This window comes from Mesoplodon bidens (genome assembly GCF_964165515.1).
Source record: "Mesoplodon bidens genome assembly, chromosome: 14".
Taxonomy (NCBI): Eukaryota; Metazoa; Chordata; class Mammalia; order Artiodactyla; family Ziphiidae; genus Mesoplodon; species Mesoplodon bidens.
The window spans coordinates 29,219,085-29,237,945 of NC_138170.1; the positions used below are offsets into that span (position 1 = coordinate 29,219,085).

Genomic DNA, 18,861 nt, shown 5'->3' on the forward strand with positions numbered 1-18,861 from the left:
GGAGGATGAAGGAAGCAGAGATGAGGGGTGACGAGGTCCGCTTCTGCACAGGAAACCAGAGTGTCTCCCTGTGCTCCCGAGGTGAGAAAACGGGGGCCCCAGCCCGTCATCACCAGGGACCAGCCTGCTGGGCCCCAGCCCTCCGCCATTTTCCTCAGCCCCTGCCTGGCAGGCTCAGTGCTGGCTCAGCTTCCAGAATTAGCAGGCAGGGCAGAAGGTGCTTCAGGTGAGGACAGACAGCCTGCGGCCCACACTCAGTCTCCATGTGAAATCTCCCCGGACCCTTTTCCTTGGGGATGGCAACCTGGCAAGAGAAAGAGAGTGAGCTTTGAATTTAGGGGACCGGGTTTTGAACGCCATCTCTGCACACTGGGCTGGTCCCATGAGGCCTCAGGGACTCCGGGCTGTCGTCTCTCCCACTTTGAGTGGGTTTCCCTGTACACTCAGCCCCCAGACTCCCAGGCATAGCCCTTTTTAGGACACTCGTGGCAGACTTTCTGACCCAGCCGGGGAGACTCCAGGACTGACCCATGTCAGCCCCCAAGGGCTCTGCATCTCACTCATGGAGGATCCATGGAGCAAGGCTGGCCCTGGGGCGCTGAGGTCAGAGTTCCTGCTGGGTCTCCTGCCCTCCCTCTTTCTGCTTTCATTCAAATGACACCTTGGTTGCGCCAGGTTCTGTGCCCTGTGCACGCCTTCCAGGCTCCGGGCTGTGGTCTTCTCTTAGCCTTTATGTTGCTACCACAGCCTCCACGAGCCCTGGTGCACGTCTCCGAGCACTCATTGCCCTTCCCCACGGTAAGTGTGGAAAGTGCTCTCAGCCCCAGCAGACAGCCAGGAGAGGGAGCCCAAGGGGCGGAGACTGCTCGCACAGCACAGTCTCGTCCCGGACCCTGGCTTCTCCCCTGCAGGGCTGGACCCCGGGGCAGTGGCTCCTGCAGCCCCCAAGATGCCGAGATGTTTGCAGGCCACCCTGGCCTTTGTGGCCGCGACCGTGGTCTCCTCTCTTGTGGCTCTCTTCATTGTGGGTAAGCTCCTAGGTGACCCAAACTTGGCTGACTCTCTCTCCTTCCTGCATCAAGGTCCCAAAGAGCCCCAGATGTACGCCCTCTACTCCCAGGAGGGTCATTCCACCTCTAGTCCCAGGTCCAAACCAGAGCTTTCCTGGGACCTGACCAAGGCCTGTCCAAGGGGGGCCTCCCAAGAGATGAGGCCCATAAGGGGAGCTCTGAGGGGTCCTTGGTGTCATCTTCCCCCATCCCCTCGGGAACCCTGAGTGGAGGTAGGGCAGCCTGTTCCTCCAGGCTCAGTGCTGAGGGATTATGCTGACCTGGGAATGGGGTATCTCAGCTCTACAGCACCTAAGACCTGCACTGGAGACACACGCCTCCCTCCAAGAGTTTCCGGAAGACAACAGTACTGGGCAGTTCCTCAAGGCACCCGACGGTAAGTAGCCACGGTAGGGGGTGGGTGGGAGGGAACTGGGACCTTGGATGCCCAGACCCTTAGGACACGCTTCTTCCCTGATACCCTCAGGGCCACGCTCCTCACAGAAAGGCATTATCTTGTTTTATTTAATGGATTTTTTGAGGTATAATTGGCACATAATAAAGTATACACATTTAAAGCCTACAAACTAAGTTTTTGTTTTTTTTTTCCGATATGCAGGCCTCTCACTGTTGTGGCCTCTCCCATTGCGGAGCACAGGCTCCGGACGCGCAGGCTCAGCGGCCATGGCTCACGGGCCCAGCCGCTCCGTGGCATGTGGGATCTTCCCAGACCGGGGCACGAACCCGTGTCCCCTGCATCGGCAGGCGGACTCTCAACCACTGCGCCACCAGGGAAGCCCTGGCCTACATTTTTTTAGGTAGTAAAAATTGTGTATCAAGAGGCTTCATGCTTAGTGTACAAATACAGTGTAAGACTAAATATGGGCTTTATTCATACCTATTTTCTTTACCATAATGACCCATCTAGTGGTGAAATTTCAGTGGAATTAAACATCAACAGCTCTCAATGATATAATCAGTTATTTTCAAGTTCAATTACAATGGCAAAATAATCCAGTAGGTGAGTATTTCAATCCTTCTGCTCCCCAGTTCACATGAGATAGTTGAGTAGGCCTTTATTTCGTTTTTGTGTTTACATTCTCAGGCGGCCATTCCCAGGGTCTGGGTGGTTACAGGCTGCTTGAGGAGAACTCAGGGTTGTGCCATAGACATTTCCCTTGGAAATCTTAAGAACACTCTGGTTGGCCCATGTAATGAAAGGCTTCCCTATGTAATGGGCCTCTTAGCTGCCTTCTCCATTTCCTCCTTCCAGATCCCTACCACTTTGGCAGGAAGGCAGAGCTGCAAGAGGCTATCCAGATGTTTAAAGGGCACGTGGAGAATTCCAGCACCTGGAGCGTGGAGATCCAGATGTTGACGTGCAGAGTGGACAATGTCAGTTCTCAGATCCAGATGCTCGGTGGTCATCTGGAAAGTGCCAGTGCTGACCTCCAGATGGTAAAAGGCATCTTAAAGGATGCCAGCACCTTGAGTTTCCAGACCCAGATGTTAAGAAGTTCCTTGGAGGGGACCACTTCTGAGATGCAGAAGCTAAAGGGAGATCTGGAAGAGACACAAGCTTCACATTCCCAGATCCAGAGTTTCTTAAAAAGCAGTTTAGAAAACACTAGCACTGAGCTCCATATGTTAAGCAGAGGCTTAGAAAATGCCAACACGGAGATCCAGGTGTTGAAGGCAGGGTTAGAAACGGCAGATGCTCAGGCCCGATTGGCAAACAGTAGTTTAAAGAATGTTAATGCCCAGATCCATGTTTTGAGCGGCAATCTGGATAGTGTCAATGATTTAAGGGCCCAGCAGAAAGTTTTAAGAAGTAGTTTGGAAGGTGCTACTGCTGAGATGCAGAAGCTAAAGGGAAGTCTGCAAAATACAAATGCTTTAAACTCCCAGACCCAGACCTTTATAAAAGGCAGTTTAGGCAACACCAGTGCTGAGATTCAGGTATTAAGAGGTCATTTGGAAAGGGCTGGCGATGAGATTCGCCTGTTAAAAAGAGATTTGGAAACTGTCACTGCCCAGACCCAAACAGTAAATGGTCACCTGGAACAGACAGACACTGAGATGCGAGTATTAAAAACAGAGCTAGAAAGCGCCATTGCCTTAAGTTCCGAGATTCAGGTGTTAGATGGTCTTTTGAGAAACGCCAGCCGAGAGATACAGACCTTAAAACAAGGAATGAAGGATGCTACGGGCTTAAATTCCAAGACCCAGATGTTAGAAAGAAATCTGCAGGAGGCCAGAGCTGAGGTCCACAGGTTGAAAGAGGATTTGGAGAACACCAAAGCACTGACTACGAAAATCCAGGAGGAGCAGGGTAGCCTGGAGACCCTCCGCGCAGCCTCTGCTTCGCAGGAGCAGCTCCAGAGGACCCAAAGTAAGTTGGAGGGGGGCTGGGGAGGGTAGTGCCTCCTGTCCCTTCAGGCTTTTGCTTACTTCTACATGCACCCCCCTGGGAAGAAGTGTGGGTGCTGGAGAGGGGCGGGACCCCACCAAAGGCGGCATAATCCCTGCTTATCATCTGACCAGAGTGACAAAACAAACACCTGGGAAACAAATGAGATCTGGTGGAGGTGTGCAATAGGGACAGAGTGTGTTAGCAGGCCCAGACAGCCTGATTTCCGACTTCCTGCTAGCCCAGATGCTGTGATTTCCCTCAAGTTGTTCACCTTCTCTGAGCTTCACTTTTCTCATCTGCAAAGTGGAGACACTAATATCTGCTTCACAGTGAGGATCCAATGAGTTAACACATATAAGGCATTTAACTAAGTGCCCAGCATTCTTGCATTCATCTGACAAAAATGTTTTGAGGCCCTAGGATGTGTCAGGAGCATAAAGATGAACAAGATGTGATTCCCACCCTTGAAGCTTGCAGGCGGGTGGAGCAGCCTTGCACAAAAGGCGTCAGAGGTGCTATGTGGGGAGCAGGTCTAAAAACTGGGGTTGGGGAGGAGCAAAAAAGAAGGAAAAGAAGGGATCTTCTCCGGGCTGATGTCCTCTGGTGTAGACAAGGATCTTCCAAAGGGGGAGGAAATCTTCTGGGGGAGAAAGGATCAAAAGATGCTTCAATGGTAATTTGGCCCTTGAACTGAGTCCTGAAGGACCAGTAGGTGCTCGCCAAGCAGATAGGATAAGGGAACAGCAGGTCACAGGCATGGAGCTGTGAACCATGAGGTTCAAGAAACTTCAGGCAGTTCTGTCTGACTGGACTGTGGCCAAGTGGGTGGTTGATGAGGCACAGGCTGAAAAGACAGTAGGCAGGGGCCAGAGTGGTGGCTTTCAAACTGTTTTGAATGTAACCACAGCATGAAATCCATTTTACATTGTGACCCAGTATAATTATGTGTCACACACACACACACACACACACACACACACACACACATTTCAGAAAGCAAAACTTTTACCACATGAATGGTAATAGTTTATATTTTATAATCTATTATTTATAATAGATTATAATAGATTATAATCTACTTTAATATTTTATAATCTATTCTCCAAAAAACCCTACAACCTCAATACAACCCATTAGTGGGTTGATGACTGTGGCTGGAAAAACACTATGTGAGGAAGGGAGGCAGACCTGGAGAGACACCAGCTAGATGTGGAAGGCCTCTGAGCTTGGGTTTCTTTTTTTAAAAAATATATTTTTAAATTAAAAAAATGTTTACTTATTTGGCTTCATTGGATCTTAGTCGTGGCACGCGGGCTCTTTAGTTGCAGCATGCAAACTCTTCGTTACGGCATGTGGGATCTAGTTCCCTGACCAGGGATTGAACCCAGGCCCCCTGCATTGGGAGTACAGAGTCATAGCCACTGGACCACCAGGGAAGTCCCTGAACTGGGGTTTTGTCCTTCAGGAAATGAGGATCTATCGAAGGGCTTCAAGGAGGCTGGCTAGATGGGTCTCCAGGCTGAGACAGGGAATAAAAGAGGAAGACAAGCAGCGAGATTTGGACATACTGAGTCTGAGATGCTTTGGGGGAATTCAAGTGGCCATCATCTGCAGGCTGTCTGGAGTGTAGGAGAGGGGCCCTGCTGCACACAGAGATGCAGGAGCCCTGGGTATGCTGGTTCTGGTTGTGGCAGTGGGAGTGGGGAGTTTGCATGAGATAAAATGCTTCGTGAGAAGGAGGCTGAGGGTGGAAACAGGAAGTCAAGAAGGGTGGCAAGAAGGGAAAGAGGTGTTTTTGAAGGAGACTGGAGAAGGCAGTCTCAGAGGCAGGAGGAGAACTAGGAGATGTACAGTTGGGGAAGCCAAGGAAGGAGAGCATTTCAAGAAGGGAGTGGCTAGTTCTGGCAAATACCTAAGAGAGGCCAGGTAAAAAATCAATAAGCAACCACGAACTTCAGGCAATTAGTAAGTCATTGGAATAAAGTTTCAGTGGAGAGTTGTATGTGGCCTGGAGGCCAGACCATGGTCAGTAGGGCGTGAATGAGAGATTAGGTGTCCAAGTCATTCAGGGGCCTTAGCTGAGAAGAGGAGAGAGATGAGGCCTAGGTGAAGGGGATGGAAGGGTAGAAGGAGGGATTAAAAAACAACCTGTATCTTTCATACTAATATCACAAAACTTACATATTAATTATAGACAACGTGGCAAATATTGAAAAATAGAAAGATGAGACTATGACAACTTGTATTTCTGTAAAAATGTCTATTTTTACAATAAGAACCCACTGCTAATATTTTGGTGAACTTCCTTGAGAGGGATTTTCTAAATTAGGATAGGCTTGATCTGCGGGTCAGAAAAAGGCACCAGCAAAGAGGGAGGAGATTGAAGGAGAGAGAAACTGGAGTGGGGGTGTGTTGGGGAGACAGTGTTGGATGGGGGGAGACAGAAAGAGAGAGAGAGGAGAGAATGAAATGCACAGCTGAGTGATTGGCCTTGAAGGGTTGGGATAGTACTTGAACCTCTGAGGCTGGGAGGGGAGGAGGTGTGGAAGTAGATGTTCACCCAGGTTTGCAGATGTGGGTACATGACACTGAGGGAGCTTGATATTTAGTAGTGTCTCTGTAAAGCAGGAGGTCCCTGGTGAGAGAAGAGGGAGGGAGCTGTGAGGGAGGGGGCCATTTGGAGCATCTGCTGAAAAGATGGGGCTGACAAGTGAGGGGCTTGACAGATAGCACTGAGGACCAGCTCTACTGTTTTCCTCTGCTGCCCTCTGTCAGAAGCCTGGAAGTCTTCCCTTCTTAATGACTCTCCTATGCTGTCCTCTTAACTCCCTCCTATATCTTGCTGCTGCTTTGGTACGGACCAATGCTTCTCCACCTTGGGGACACACTGGAATCACCCAATGAGCTTTTTAAAAATGATGCCTGTAATGAACCTCCAGAACTCTGACTTTTCTCTGGGGAGAGGGGTGATTCTGGGATGCAGCCTGGGCATCAGAGTTTTTTAAAAAGCTCCCTAGGTGGTTCTAATGGGCAGTCAGGGCTAAGAACCATTAGTTTAACTTTTTCTTAAAGGGCCACACAGTCGATATTTTGAGCTTTTGGCTGAACAGTCTCTGTTGTAACATCTCTGCTGTTGTAATAATAAAGCAGCCAAAGACAGTCTGTAAACTAAAGGGCACGGCTGTGTTCCAATAAAACTCTATTTATAAAAAGAAGCTGCTGGTAGGCTGTGGTTTACCAGTCCTTGGTTTAGACTGCTGTTTCTCAGACTTTGGAGTGTATCAGAATCACCTGGAGAGTTTGTTAAAATGCAGATTGTCAAAAAACAATTTTGGATTCAGCTGGTCTGGGGTGAGTCTGAGAATCAGCATTTCTACCAAGTTCCCAGGTGCTGATGCTGACGGTCCTGGGACCACACTTTGAAAACCCCTGGTTTACACACTCACCATTTATTATTCAGACGTTACAATTGTGTTGTAATTGGTGTCTCTGTCCCAATTAAGATTGCGTTCTTCCTGTTGAGCATCCACACCGTTACCAGGTTGACATTTTTACAGTGCAAATCTAAGCATATCATGATCCTTCGTTAAAACCCTTCAGGGCTTCCCACTGCTCACAGGAAAAATCTTCCAAACTCCTTTACATGGGATGTGCGATTTTGTGCTGGTGAACCTGTCCGTGTTCACTTCCCATCCCTTGTGCACTGACCATTCCAGTACTTGAACAGATCAGGCTATGCCATGCTGTTTCACACCTTCATGCTTTTGTGACTACTCTGTCCCCTGCCTGGAATGCTCTCCTTGGCACTGCCTATCTGGCACAATCTTCCTCAGTCTTTTAAGACTCAGCTCAAGTGACCTCTCACCTAAGGTGTCCTTCCTGAGCCCCACTTCCCGCCCAGGTGAAATAGACCACACCCTCTTTTGTGCCTCTAACATGCATTGGTTTTCAATCAATGCATCTTCAACACCTTTTTGAGCATCTGTCTCATTTACTAGACAGTAATTTCCTTGAGGGCATGAATCATGTCTTACTGATTTCTCTATAACAGTCCCTGATTCATAGAAGTTGAGGAATGTTGAACAAAAGAATAGATGAATGAATAAGTGAGTCTATTCTGGCACCATTTCAAGCAGCTGTGATAAGGATGATGTTAAAGAAGAGAGTGTCAGGACAGGGAGAGATGAATGAATCAGGGCGTGTGCTCACGGGATGAGCTATTAGAGTCTGAAGTTGTGAGGTCAGGCAGACCAGGGGATGAAAAGGTCCCAAGTGTGGTCCTGGGTGTGGGCAGCTGAAGTGGATGGAGATGAAGTCAAGGAAATGAGGGAAGCTACAGGTTGGCTGTGCACTCTCCCAGGGAAATGGCAGGAATTGAGGTGCAGAGAACTGTCAGGTGATAGCAATGAGTTGGGAAAGAGGGTAGTATAGCTAGGAAGCAGGAGCCTCGAAAGAGTATTGTTGGGTAGCAGAGCTGTCTGAATATCCCCGGAGTGATGGAGCCAGATGTCCTGAGCTGCTGCTGAGTAGTGGGCTGGGGGTGAACCCTCCCAGACCGTGCCCCTGTAGCACTGGGCATCAAGCATTGCATGGGCTTGTGACCCTCAGTGGTCAGTCCCTGGACAGATCAGGATCCATAGCCAGCTCCTGGTTCTCTCTCCTCCCCCACCTTTGCTCCAGATCAACTCCTCCAGCTGATCCTGCAAGGCTGGAAGTCCTACAGTGGGAGCTTGTATTACTTTTCTCATGCCAAGAAGACTTGGGAGGAGGCTGAGCAGTTCTGTGTGTCCCAGGGAGCCCACCTGGCCTCGGTGACCTCTGAGGAGGAGCAGGTCAGAGCTGTGGGCTTGGGGTGGTGCTGCTGGGGTTGATATGGGAGCAGGGACTTTGGTGCTTTGGCCTTCCCCCTCTTGGAGTGGGCATGGCAGAGATCTCCATGTCTCCTCTGTCAGTCAGGGAGCAAATATTTATTGAATTGTGATGAGCATCTTGCTCTGGAGGTACAAGCACTGACAGCAAACCCCAATGTCCTCAGTGAATGAGGGAGATGCCCAGAGGAGTCAGCAGAGAGGAAGGGCAGAGGGAGGTGGCACCAAGTGACTGCCCTTAATGTGTCGGGCGCAACCTTCCCTCCCCATTCCCTCATTTTCCTCTCAGTCTTCCTCTCTACTTGCCAATCTTGATTTTAATGTCAGTTCATCTAATGGCTATGGAAGGCCCATGAGCAGAAGACGCAGGCTTCTTGGGAAGGCCAGACACACATATGGGTTTGAGGACCACCAAAGGCAATAGAGCCCCAGAGTGGCCCATACGCCGAAGGCTCTTTTCCGAAGTTACTAGGGTTATTGACAAGGGCCCACTGTAGTTTTGGTCAAATTTAACTTACAGACCTGTCCAACCCTTGTGATTTTCTTGAGACTGTTCTTGTCTGCCCGTCAAAGGACATGCTATTTTGTAAAACACATCTTCTTAAAAAAACTGTGACCAGATCTGTCTTTGTCCCAGTAAGGCCACACTCCTCATCAGGTCAACATGGGAGAAGCTGGACTTCCCTGAGGTGACCTGGCTGCTGCCCTGGATCTGGAAAACCATGGAACGCATAGGGAGGGGACCCAGCTCCTGGAAAGTGGGCTTCATGTCCCTGGGACTAGGGAGGGCGTGGCTTCGATTCCTCTTCCACGCGGCCTGGTGAACAAGCTCCTCACACAAGGTCACACGACCCTGCCTTTCCTCCACAGGCATTTCTGATACAGTTCACGAGTGCCTCTTACCACTGGATTGGCCTCACTGACAGCGGTTTGCAGGGCTTCTGGCGCTGGACAGATGGCACACCATTCAATAGTGCCAGGAGCAGTGCGTGAGTCCAGCCACTGTCTGGTGCCGTCCCAGGCACTGTCTTGGGCAGGTCTGGCTACAGACTCTGTCCTGTGTGTGTATCCCTGCCCATGAAGTGTTAGTGTTCTGTGTGATATATGTGTATGATGTGTGTGTGTGATGTGTGTGTGAAGTGTGTGTATCATGTGTGTGGTGTGTGTATGATGTGTGTGTACACCAGCATAGCTGTGATCCTTGCCTGGACCCCTCCACAGGGGCGTCAGAACAGGACAGGTCCTGGGGCTGGCAGGCAGCCTATGAGTGGGTCTTTCTGTTTTGTTGTGTTTTGTTTGTTTTTGCCTATCCTATACCCTACTACTTAGGTCTGGTCCCAAGGAGCTTTGCCCCCATCTGAAGGTATCTGAATATGAATTCTGGGGTGGGGACTTGCAGCTTTAGACACCCTTCCCGTCCCTCCATTCTCAGTAACTAAGGACAACCTCAGCAGAGCCATCCTGAGGGCACCACTGGCCCCATCCTGGGGCTACCAGGGTATTGGGGACCTGTGTCACTTCAGCTCCTTATGCCACAGCAGGACAAAGGGACACTTCTTTCATCTAGCAGAATAAAGCCCTCTTGTTTCCAGGTTTTGGGACAAGAATCAGCCGGACAACTGGCGACATAGGAATGGGCATACGGAAGACTGTGTTCACATGCAGCTGAAGTGGAATGACATGTACTGTAACGCCCTCTACTACTGGGTCTGCAAGAAGCCCGTGGGCCGGATGTAGTCTGAGGGCAGGCGGAGCTGAGCGCCTTCTGCAGGATGCCTTGGGAGCCTCTGAACTCAGCTTGCTCTCTGGGGCCTTCCATTTGGCCTTTGTTTCTCCTGCCCTGTCCTTCTGAAAAAAATCTTTCCAACATGTTTACCTCATGTGACCCAGCACAAGCAATATCTCCTCAAGGCGAGAGCCTTGTTTTGCCTCTGTATCTCCCTTGGCAACTAGCACAGGCCTGTCAGACAGCAGGTCCTCAATAAACATTCGGATGTACGAAAGTTTGGACTTGTCTCTGTGACAGCTGCCAGGCTCACTTCTCCCTGCCTTGGTTCTCCTTCCCTCAGGGTCCCTTCTGTCTTGAAACAAGCATATCTTGTTTAAGGGCTTTATAGCTAGGAACTTCCAGTTGGTTTGTTGAAAACAGCAGAGGTTTAACACAAACTACAGGGAGTTGGTAGGGGTACAAATTCCCAGGAAGTCATAGACACCCCAGGTGTTCTCTGTACTTTCTTTGTAGAAGATGGGGCTGGAGCTGGATTTTTCCAGCGCTTTAAATAACTCCAAAAACTCATTTCTTTCCGGTTGCTGGCTTTATCTTGTCTTTGGACTTTTAACCCTCAGAGCCCTTTCTCTGACTCTTCCTGTCCCCATTCACCCTTCCAGGGACTCAGCTTTCTGCCAGCTCAACTTAGAATGAGAATTTCTAGACCATTTTTTTTTTTTTTTTTGGCTGATATGCGGGCCTCTCACTGTTGTGGCCTCTCCTGTTGTGGAGCACAGGCTCCGGATGCGCAGGCTCAGCAGCCATGGCTCATGGGCCCAGCCACTCCGCGGCATGTGGGATCTTCCCGGACCGGAGCACGAACCCGTGTCCCCTGCATCGGCAGATGGATTCTCAACCACTGCGCCACCAGGGAAGCTCCCCTTTAACTTTTTCAAAAATTTTTAGATCCGTTTGTGGGCGGTGTTTGGTTATTGGTGGATTTCACTAAAGGGCATAAGGTGGTTATCTGGATTTTTCACTGGAGCATCCCTGCTGCAGTTAATCCAATGGCCGTGTAGGGCTCTTCAGAAAGGAATTCCCCAAACATTTGGGAAATAGAAGCTCAACTGCCAGCATTTCCTCAGAGGGGAAAGGGGTCCAGGCATCTCACTCTTTGGTACAGAGATGGCCCCTGAGTGCCCCTGCTTTCAGTCTGGCTGTGCAGACCTCTCTGCATATAAACTGCCCTTCTGCAGTGCAGGGGATTGCCTAGTTACAGGAGGTGGAGGAGGGGCTGTGTAAGCTCTAAATGGTCTTCATAAAACTTTCAACTGATTCTCCAATCTTTAGTCTGCCCTGCACCCCTGCCTTCAGAGGTAACTGCTACTTCAGGGTTGTGAACTTACTGGGGTTGTCCTCACTTTTATTCACTTTACTCACTAGTGCCAGTTTGAGTTCCATTTTCTCAGTTCTGCTGTGTCAGTTACCACTCATCCACCCACTACCAGCTTCCAAGTTTTGTTGAAATTTCTTATCTGCTCTTGATTTTTCTTCCATTCTCTTTGTCATTGTGGGTGTTTCTTATTTTTATTCCTTTACTGCCATTATAGTAGATTTTCAGAGAAAACAGACATGAATGTGGACATTGAATCTACCTCATTCAACAGGAAACTCATTATATTCTCTAATAGGATATTATGGTATTAAGGAAAGCTATTAATTTTGCATATTTATCATATATAAAACATGTTATTGAATACATAAGTAAGAACTCTAGTTCTTTCTTCTTTCTAGTTAATTGCATTGGGGTTTTGGATAAAAAACATTATTTGCAAGTAATGATAACTGCAATTGTACTTTTCTGGAATTTATACCTTATTTCTTTTTCTTTTGTTACTGTATTGGTAAGACCTCCAGAAAAATGTTAACTAGTAGTAGTGATGGCTGGCATGCTTGTGTTGTTCCTGACATTAACATGACTATTTCCAGTTTTACACTAAGTTGTTTGTTGTAGAGTTCTGATAATTACCTTTCATAAAGTGAAGGAAATTTCCTTTAATTCCAAATAACCAGTGGTTATCTAAATTAAGGATGGATACTGAATTTTGTCAAATGGGTTTTCAGCATATACCAAAATATTAATTAAAATCTTATCCTTTTGGGAATTCCCTGGCAGTCCAGTGGTTAGGACTCCGTGCTTCCACTGCAGGGGGCACGGCTCTGATCCCTGGTCTGGGAACTAAGATCCCGCATGCTGTGCAGTGCGGCCAAAATAAATAAGTAAATAAGTAAACCATTAAAAAAACTTATCCTTTTATATGTTAGTATAATAAATTACATTAGTAATTTCCTAATGATCAATTATCTTTGCAGTTTTTGAATAGAAACCTGATTGGTTATAGTATTAATTTAATATATTGCTAGATTTGATTTCCTGATAGTTGATTCCTTGGTATTTTGCAGCTATAGCAATATAGATATATAGAGAGATGGGTTTATTGTTTTATTTGTATGCATTTTTTTCTTTTAGGGTTTTCCTAGCTTACACAAAGAAAAGTAGAAGCCAGTATTAAATAATATGTCCCACTTTCTTAGAATTAACTGAGAGTTTCCTTGTGACCTAGTGTATCTTCAATTTTTATAAATGTTCCATAGGCATATTTGTTAGACTAGACTTGTAATTTTCATTATTCAGATAGTCTATATCCTCATTTATGTTCTGTCTACTCAGCCTACAAATTTCTCTAAGAGGGTTTTAACTCTCCCATGTTTAACATTTATCTATGGTTATCCACATTTATCTATGCTTTGCCACATTCTCAGATTTCTAATAGCTTTTTTCTTTTAATTAATTTATTTATTTTATGGCTGTGTTGGGTCTTCATTGCTGCACGGGCTTTCTCTAGTTGTGGCGAGCAGGGGCTACTCTTCACTGTGGTGCGCGGGCTCCTTCTCATTGTGGTGACTTCTCTTGTTGCAGAGCACCGGCTCTAGGCGTGCACACATGCTCGGTAGTTGTGACACAGGGGCTTAGTTGCTCCACGGCATGTGGGATCTTCCCAGACCAGGGCTCGAACCCATATCCCCTGCATTGACAGTTGGATTCTTAACCACTGTGCTACCAGGGAAGCTGCCCTCTAATAGCTTTTTTTTTTTTTTAACTTTACTCTTTTTATTGAAGTATAGTTGATTTACAGTGCTGTGCCAATCTCTGCTGTAGAGCAAAGTGACTCAGGTATACACAGACATACATTTTTTATAGTCTTTTCCACTATGGTTTATCACAGGATATTGAATATAGTTCCCTGTGCTATACATTAGGACCTTGTTGTTTATCCCTTCTTTTTTTTTTTTTTTTTTTGCAGTACACGGGCCTTTCACTGTTGTGGCCTCTCCCGTTGCGGAGCACAGGCTCTGGACGCGCAGGCCCAGCGGCCATGGCTCACGGGCCCAGCCGCTCCACAGCATGTGGGATCTTCCCGGACCGGGGCACGAACCCGTGTCCCCTGCATCGGCAGGCGGACTCTCAACCACTGCGCCACCAGGGGAGCCCTGTTTATCCCTTCTAAATGTAATAGTTTGCATCTACCAACCCCAAATTCCCAGTCCATCCCTCTCACTCCCCCACTCCCCCTTGGCAACCAGAAATCTGTTCTCTATGTCTGTGAGTCTGTTTCTGTTTCTGTAGATTGGTTCATTTGTGGCATATTTTAGATTCCACATATAAGTGAGATCACATGGTATTTGTCTTTCTCTTTCTGACTTACTTCACTTAGTATGATAATCTCTAGTTGCATCCATGTTGCTGCAAATGGCATTATTTCATTTCTTTTTTATGGCTGAGTAGTATTCCATTGTATATACGTACCACTTCTTGTTTATCCATTCATCTGTCGATAGACATTTAGATTGTTTCCATGTTTTGGCTATTGTAAATAGTGCTGCTATGAACATAGGAGTGCATGTATCGGGGTTTTTTTGAATTTTATTTTATTATTATTTTTTTATACAGCAGGTTCTTATTAATCTATGTTATACATATTAGTGTATATATGTCAATCCCAATCTCCCAGTTCATCCCACCCCCACCACCCCACCACTTTCCTCCCTTGGTGTCCATACGTTTGTTCTCTACACCTGTGCCTCTATTTCTGCCTTACAAAATGGTTCATCTATACGATTTTTCTAGATTCCACATACATGTGTTAATATACGATATTTGTTTTTCTCTTTCTAACTTACGTCACTCTGTATGAAAGTCTCTAGGTCTATCCACGTCTCTACAAATGAGCCAATTTCGTTCCTCTTTATGGCTGAGTAGTATTCCATTGTATATGTAGCACATCTTCTCTATCCATTCATCTGTCAATGGGCATTTACATTGATTCCATGACCTGGCTATTGTAAATAGTGCTGCAATGAACATTGGGGTGTACGTGTCTTTTTGAATTATGGTTTTCTCTGGATATATGCCCAGTAGTGGGATTACGTTAATTCTCTTTTTAGTTTTTAAAGGAACCACCATACTGTTCTCCATAGTGGCTGTATCAATTTACATTCCCACCAACAGTGCAAGATGGTTCCCTTTGCTCCACACCATCTCCAGCACTTGATGTTTGTAAATTTTCTGATGATACCCATTCTAACTGGTGTTCTAATAGCTTTTGATTTAGGTATTTCAGTGTTACTTTGTTTAATGTCTAAAAAATTCATAACCATTGGGATGTCTCTGGTGGTCCAGTGATTAAGACTCCACACTCCCAACGCAGGGGGCATGGGTTCGATTACAGGTTGGGGAACTAAGGTCCCACATGCCGCATGGCTTGGCCAAAAAAAAAAAAATCGCAACCATTACATATACTTGAAGAATTTTACTTTTTATCCATATTCATTCAATCAAGGATTATTTATTGTGCTTCCACTATGTACCAAACACTCTTCTAGGTTTTGGGGATTCGACAGCGAACCAAACAGATAAAAATTCCAGCCTTCAGGGCTTCCCTGGTGGCGCAGTTGTTCAGAGTCTGCCGGCCGATGCAGGGGACTCGGGTTCGTGCCCCGTCCGGGAAGATCCCACATGCCACGGAGCGGCTGGGCCCGTGAGCCATGGCCGCTGAGCCTGCGCGTCCGGAGCCTGTGCTCCGCAACGGGAGAGGCCACAACAGTGAGAGGCCTGCGTACCGCAAAAAAAAAAAAAAAATTCCAGCCTTCATGAAGCCGGCATTCCAGTAGGGAAGAGAGGTGGTTAGGACATCTGCCCCTTTCTCAGAGCCACAGGAAGGAGTCCTGTGGTGCTTGAAACCTGGGGCTGGGGACCTTCTGGAGTAGCAGCTGTTCACCCAGCCCTCCATGGTCTGTGGTCTAGAGCTAACAGAACAGGAACAGGTAAACCTGAAGGAGTCTCTCCTGCTCACACTCCAGGGTCAATTCTCATGGCCGGGCTGGCCCTTTCTCTCCTCTAGAGGAGGTTCTGAAAGCTGCAGTCTCCTCAGGAAAGAGAAAGGCAGAGGAATTAAGTTCTCTGCAGATGGAGCAGAGACAATCTGGGGAGGCAGAGTGAATCCGCAGTCGTCCTGGGGGAAGCAGTCAGCTTGTCACCCTGTCCCAGTCTGCCTCCACTCAGATTGCATTGGTGGCAACAGCAGGCTGTGACAATTTCCGCCACCTGGGGTGTGCCCACAGCCTTGTCTCCCAGGGCCATGGTTTCCAGTCTTCCTCAGTAGCAGGACCCAACCTGATGAGGCTGGGGTCTGTCTACACATTGTGATTTAGGGGACAGCCGGAATCTGGCACAGAGAGGGGAAGGCATAGCCTTTTTGGCCGTCATGAAATGACCTTCGAGGCCTAGTTTTCTAGAATGATTTCTCAGTCAGGAGGGAGAACGCATTCTGGAGGAAGATGGCACAGCATCTTGAGGATGGAGGTCACTAGTTTAGAGGAAAAGGTCTCCCTACTTATTAGAGTTGTAAATGCCAAGTGTCCTCTACCAACTAATGTCTCAGCCCTCCATGCTCCAGAACTCTTACAACACTTGCTCCCATATGCCCAGATTTGGGCCTGGGCCTTGGCCAGGCCCCCCCGTAAGCCTACACCATGCCTACTAGGAAGACCCTCTCTCTTTGTATTTTCTCACTTAGAAGGGCCAGTTATAAAGGGCTCTACCTCAATCTGCTACTCTGGCAATTCCTGCAGCTCAAAGCCAAACACCCCCAAGGACCTGCACTGCCAGTGAAAGCTCCAGGCCCCAGTTAGGGTCACAGAAGAGTGAGGAGTTCTGGGCTGCTTTTTGGGGGGTGGTGGTGGTGATTTAGGATAGAGCAAGGGGCTGCCAGCTGGGCCTCAAGAAGGCTTCTTCCTGCAGGACAAGGGCCCACGCAGCAGGGTATCCACAGCACAGCTGTGCCCCTCAGATCCCCTTACCCTCCCCCAAAGCAGCCTGGACCCCACTTCCTCTTGAACTTCCCAGAGGCCTGCTTTTGTTGCAATCTTACCCTTCTTCGATCTGACAAGAACTTCCCAGTCTCAGCTGTATAGATCCCAGGGCCAGGAATCTAGGCCCTCTTCAAAGTGGCTCCACCGAGCCTCTCATGGCCTCCTCGCTGCAGGGTCACTGGAACCGAGCCCTGGGCCTCAGTGTCCCTCAACCTGCTCTGACTGCAGTTCCTGCACTGTTGCTCAGAACACCCCTCTGTCTGGGTCACTTAGGATTTGTCTGTGTAATAGCCGAGTTTCTGGACATTCCATCTGGTTCATAAATCATCATTGCTATTCTCACCATCACTTCCAATGGGGTGGGAGTTACATGAGGCAAGAGAGGTTCGTGGTTGTAGAGCCAGGCTCTGTGGCCAGACTCTCTGGGTCCAGTCCCAGCTTTGCCCCTTTCTAGCTGCGGAAGCCGGTTACCTGACTTTTGTGTCTCAATTTCTTCTTCTGTGAGTAAATGAGAGTCACTCACTCTGGAGGCTGTTGTGTGAATTTAGAAAATTAGCACACATGATGAGCTTATAATAGTGCATGGCACCCAGATCCCACTGTATAAGCCTTAGCTGTTATTGTTACGCCAATAGCCTAATGGACTCCTCTCTACAACTTGGAGGAAGCTCCTATTATAATCTCTGCTTTATAGACGGCAAGGTGAGGTCTAGAGTTTGGATGACTCACTCAAAAGTCCTAGGAACCCCTGTGCTGCAGAAGCTCTTCCCCTCTGACCCACAATGAACCCCTGGGCCCTGCTTAAGTCTCAGCTCTTCCGTGTGACCCCACAGGCCCTAAGCTTCCATCCACCCCTTTGCGAGGCTGCCAGGCACCTTTGGCATCTTGTCAGAGCTCCAGGCTATGGCTGTGGCCTTAGCCCAGCAGCACAAATGAGAAGGGCACGAGTTGAGGGTCCCTGTGGGGAAATGACCTTAAAGCAGCTTCCTGGGGACACATCCTGTGGGTCTGTTCCTCTTCTCCGCTGTTGGTGGAAAAGCACTTCTGACCCACTGTTACCTCTGCTGAAGATGTGGCCAAGAAGTTAACCCCAGCTCATGCCCAGGGGGTGGAGGGGGAGCTCAAGGGAGGTGAGGTGTGGAGTACAGTGAGCAGGATCTTGGGAGAGGAGCAGGGCCCGGGTGCTGGGGCACCAGGCTAACCGGAGGCACAGGGCTGGGCACAGAGCCCTTGGGATGGGGGCCGCTCAGACCTCGAGGAAATAGGACTGCCACGGAGATGGCAAACCTGAGCTCTAGGCTCAGCTCTGCCACTGACCAGCAGCATGACCTTGGCTAGGTACTCAACTTCTCTGGCATTAATTTTCCCACTTGTACATCGGAGTAAAGTCTAAGTCCCAAGAATATGGTGAGATAGAATATATAGTATGTAATAAATAATATGTAATAATAATAATACACATTTATGGGAAAATGAGTACTAATATGAAATTGCCAAATTGATTTGGATAGGCATTCTGGGCAATGCTAACATGTCCCTTTATAGTTGTTGATTCTTTTAAAATGTCATTCTTTGCCTTCTCTTACTGAAGCTGGTTTTCACCGCTCTCTCATGTCTTGACTGAGCTAAGGAGATTAAGGGAACTGTGTCTGAGCCACGATCTGGCTGGTGTGGTAGAGGCTTCCAAGCACCCAGGACGGGTGTTCCCATCAGCAGGAGGGGGTGCTCTTCTCAGCTGGGTCCCAGGGTAATGAATAGGCAAAGACCGATGAGGTGAACCTGCTGGGGCAATTTCTCTGTCTCGGGGTGGAAGATAATGTGGACCATCTCCCTGTCCTCACTCCCTTCTCCAGGGTGCCTTTCTGCATTGCAGAGGCAGGAAGGCCAAAGCTCCTTTTCCCAGAACCCCCTGTACCCATGGCTCTGGATGCCAGTTAAGATGATTTAGTTAGGGCTTCCCTGGTGGCTCAGTGGTTAAGCATCTGCCTGCTTGCAGGGGACACAGGTTTGAGCCCTGGTCCGGGGAGATCCCACATGCCGCGGAGCAACTAAGCCCGTGCGCCACAATTACTGAGCCTGCGCTCTAGAGTCGGCGAGCCCAATACTGAGCCCGCGTGCCACAACTACTGAAGCCTGCGGGCCTAGAGCCCGTGCTCCGCAACAAGAGAAGCCACCGCAATGAGAAGCCCGCACACCGCAACAAAGAGTAGCCCCTGCTCGCTGCAACCAGAGAAAAGCCCATGCGCATCAACGAAGACCCAGCGCAGCCAAAAATAAATAAATAAATGTATTAAAATAATATGATTTAGTTAGAAACATGTGTGTGAGATTACCAGCGTGGAAGTGAGGCACAGCGCCCCTCCCTGTCCTACCACCTGTTTCCTGTAGACA

General features: G+C 48.3%; 1 protein-coding gene across 1 annotated transcript; it reads left to right on the forward strand.

The window, feature by feature from the left end:
- Window positions 1-10,423, forward strand: CLEC4F (C-type lectin domain family 4 member F). The gene is made up of 7 exons (XM_081254432.1): window positions 1-81; window positions 912-1,028; window positions 1,351-1,446; window positions 2,323-3,441; window positions 8,143-8,294; window positions 9,201-9,319; window positions 9,923-10,423. The coding sequence occupies exons 1-7, from the start codon at window positions 6-8 to the stop codon at window positions 10,065-10,067; spliced, it is 1,824 nt and encodes a 607-aa protein (XP_081110558.1). The 5' UTR covers window positions 1-5; the 3' UTR covers window positions 10,068-10,423.
- Window positions 10,424-18,861: the final 8,438 nt, after the last annotated feature.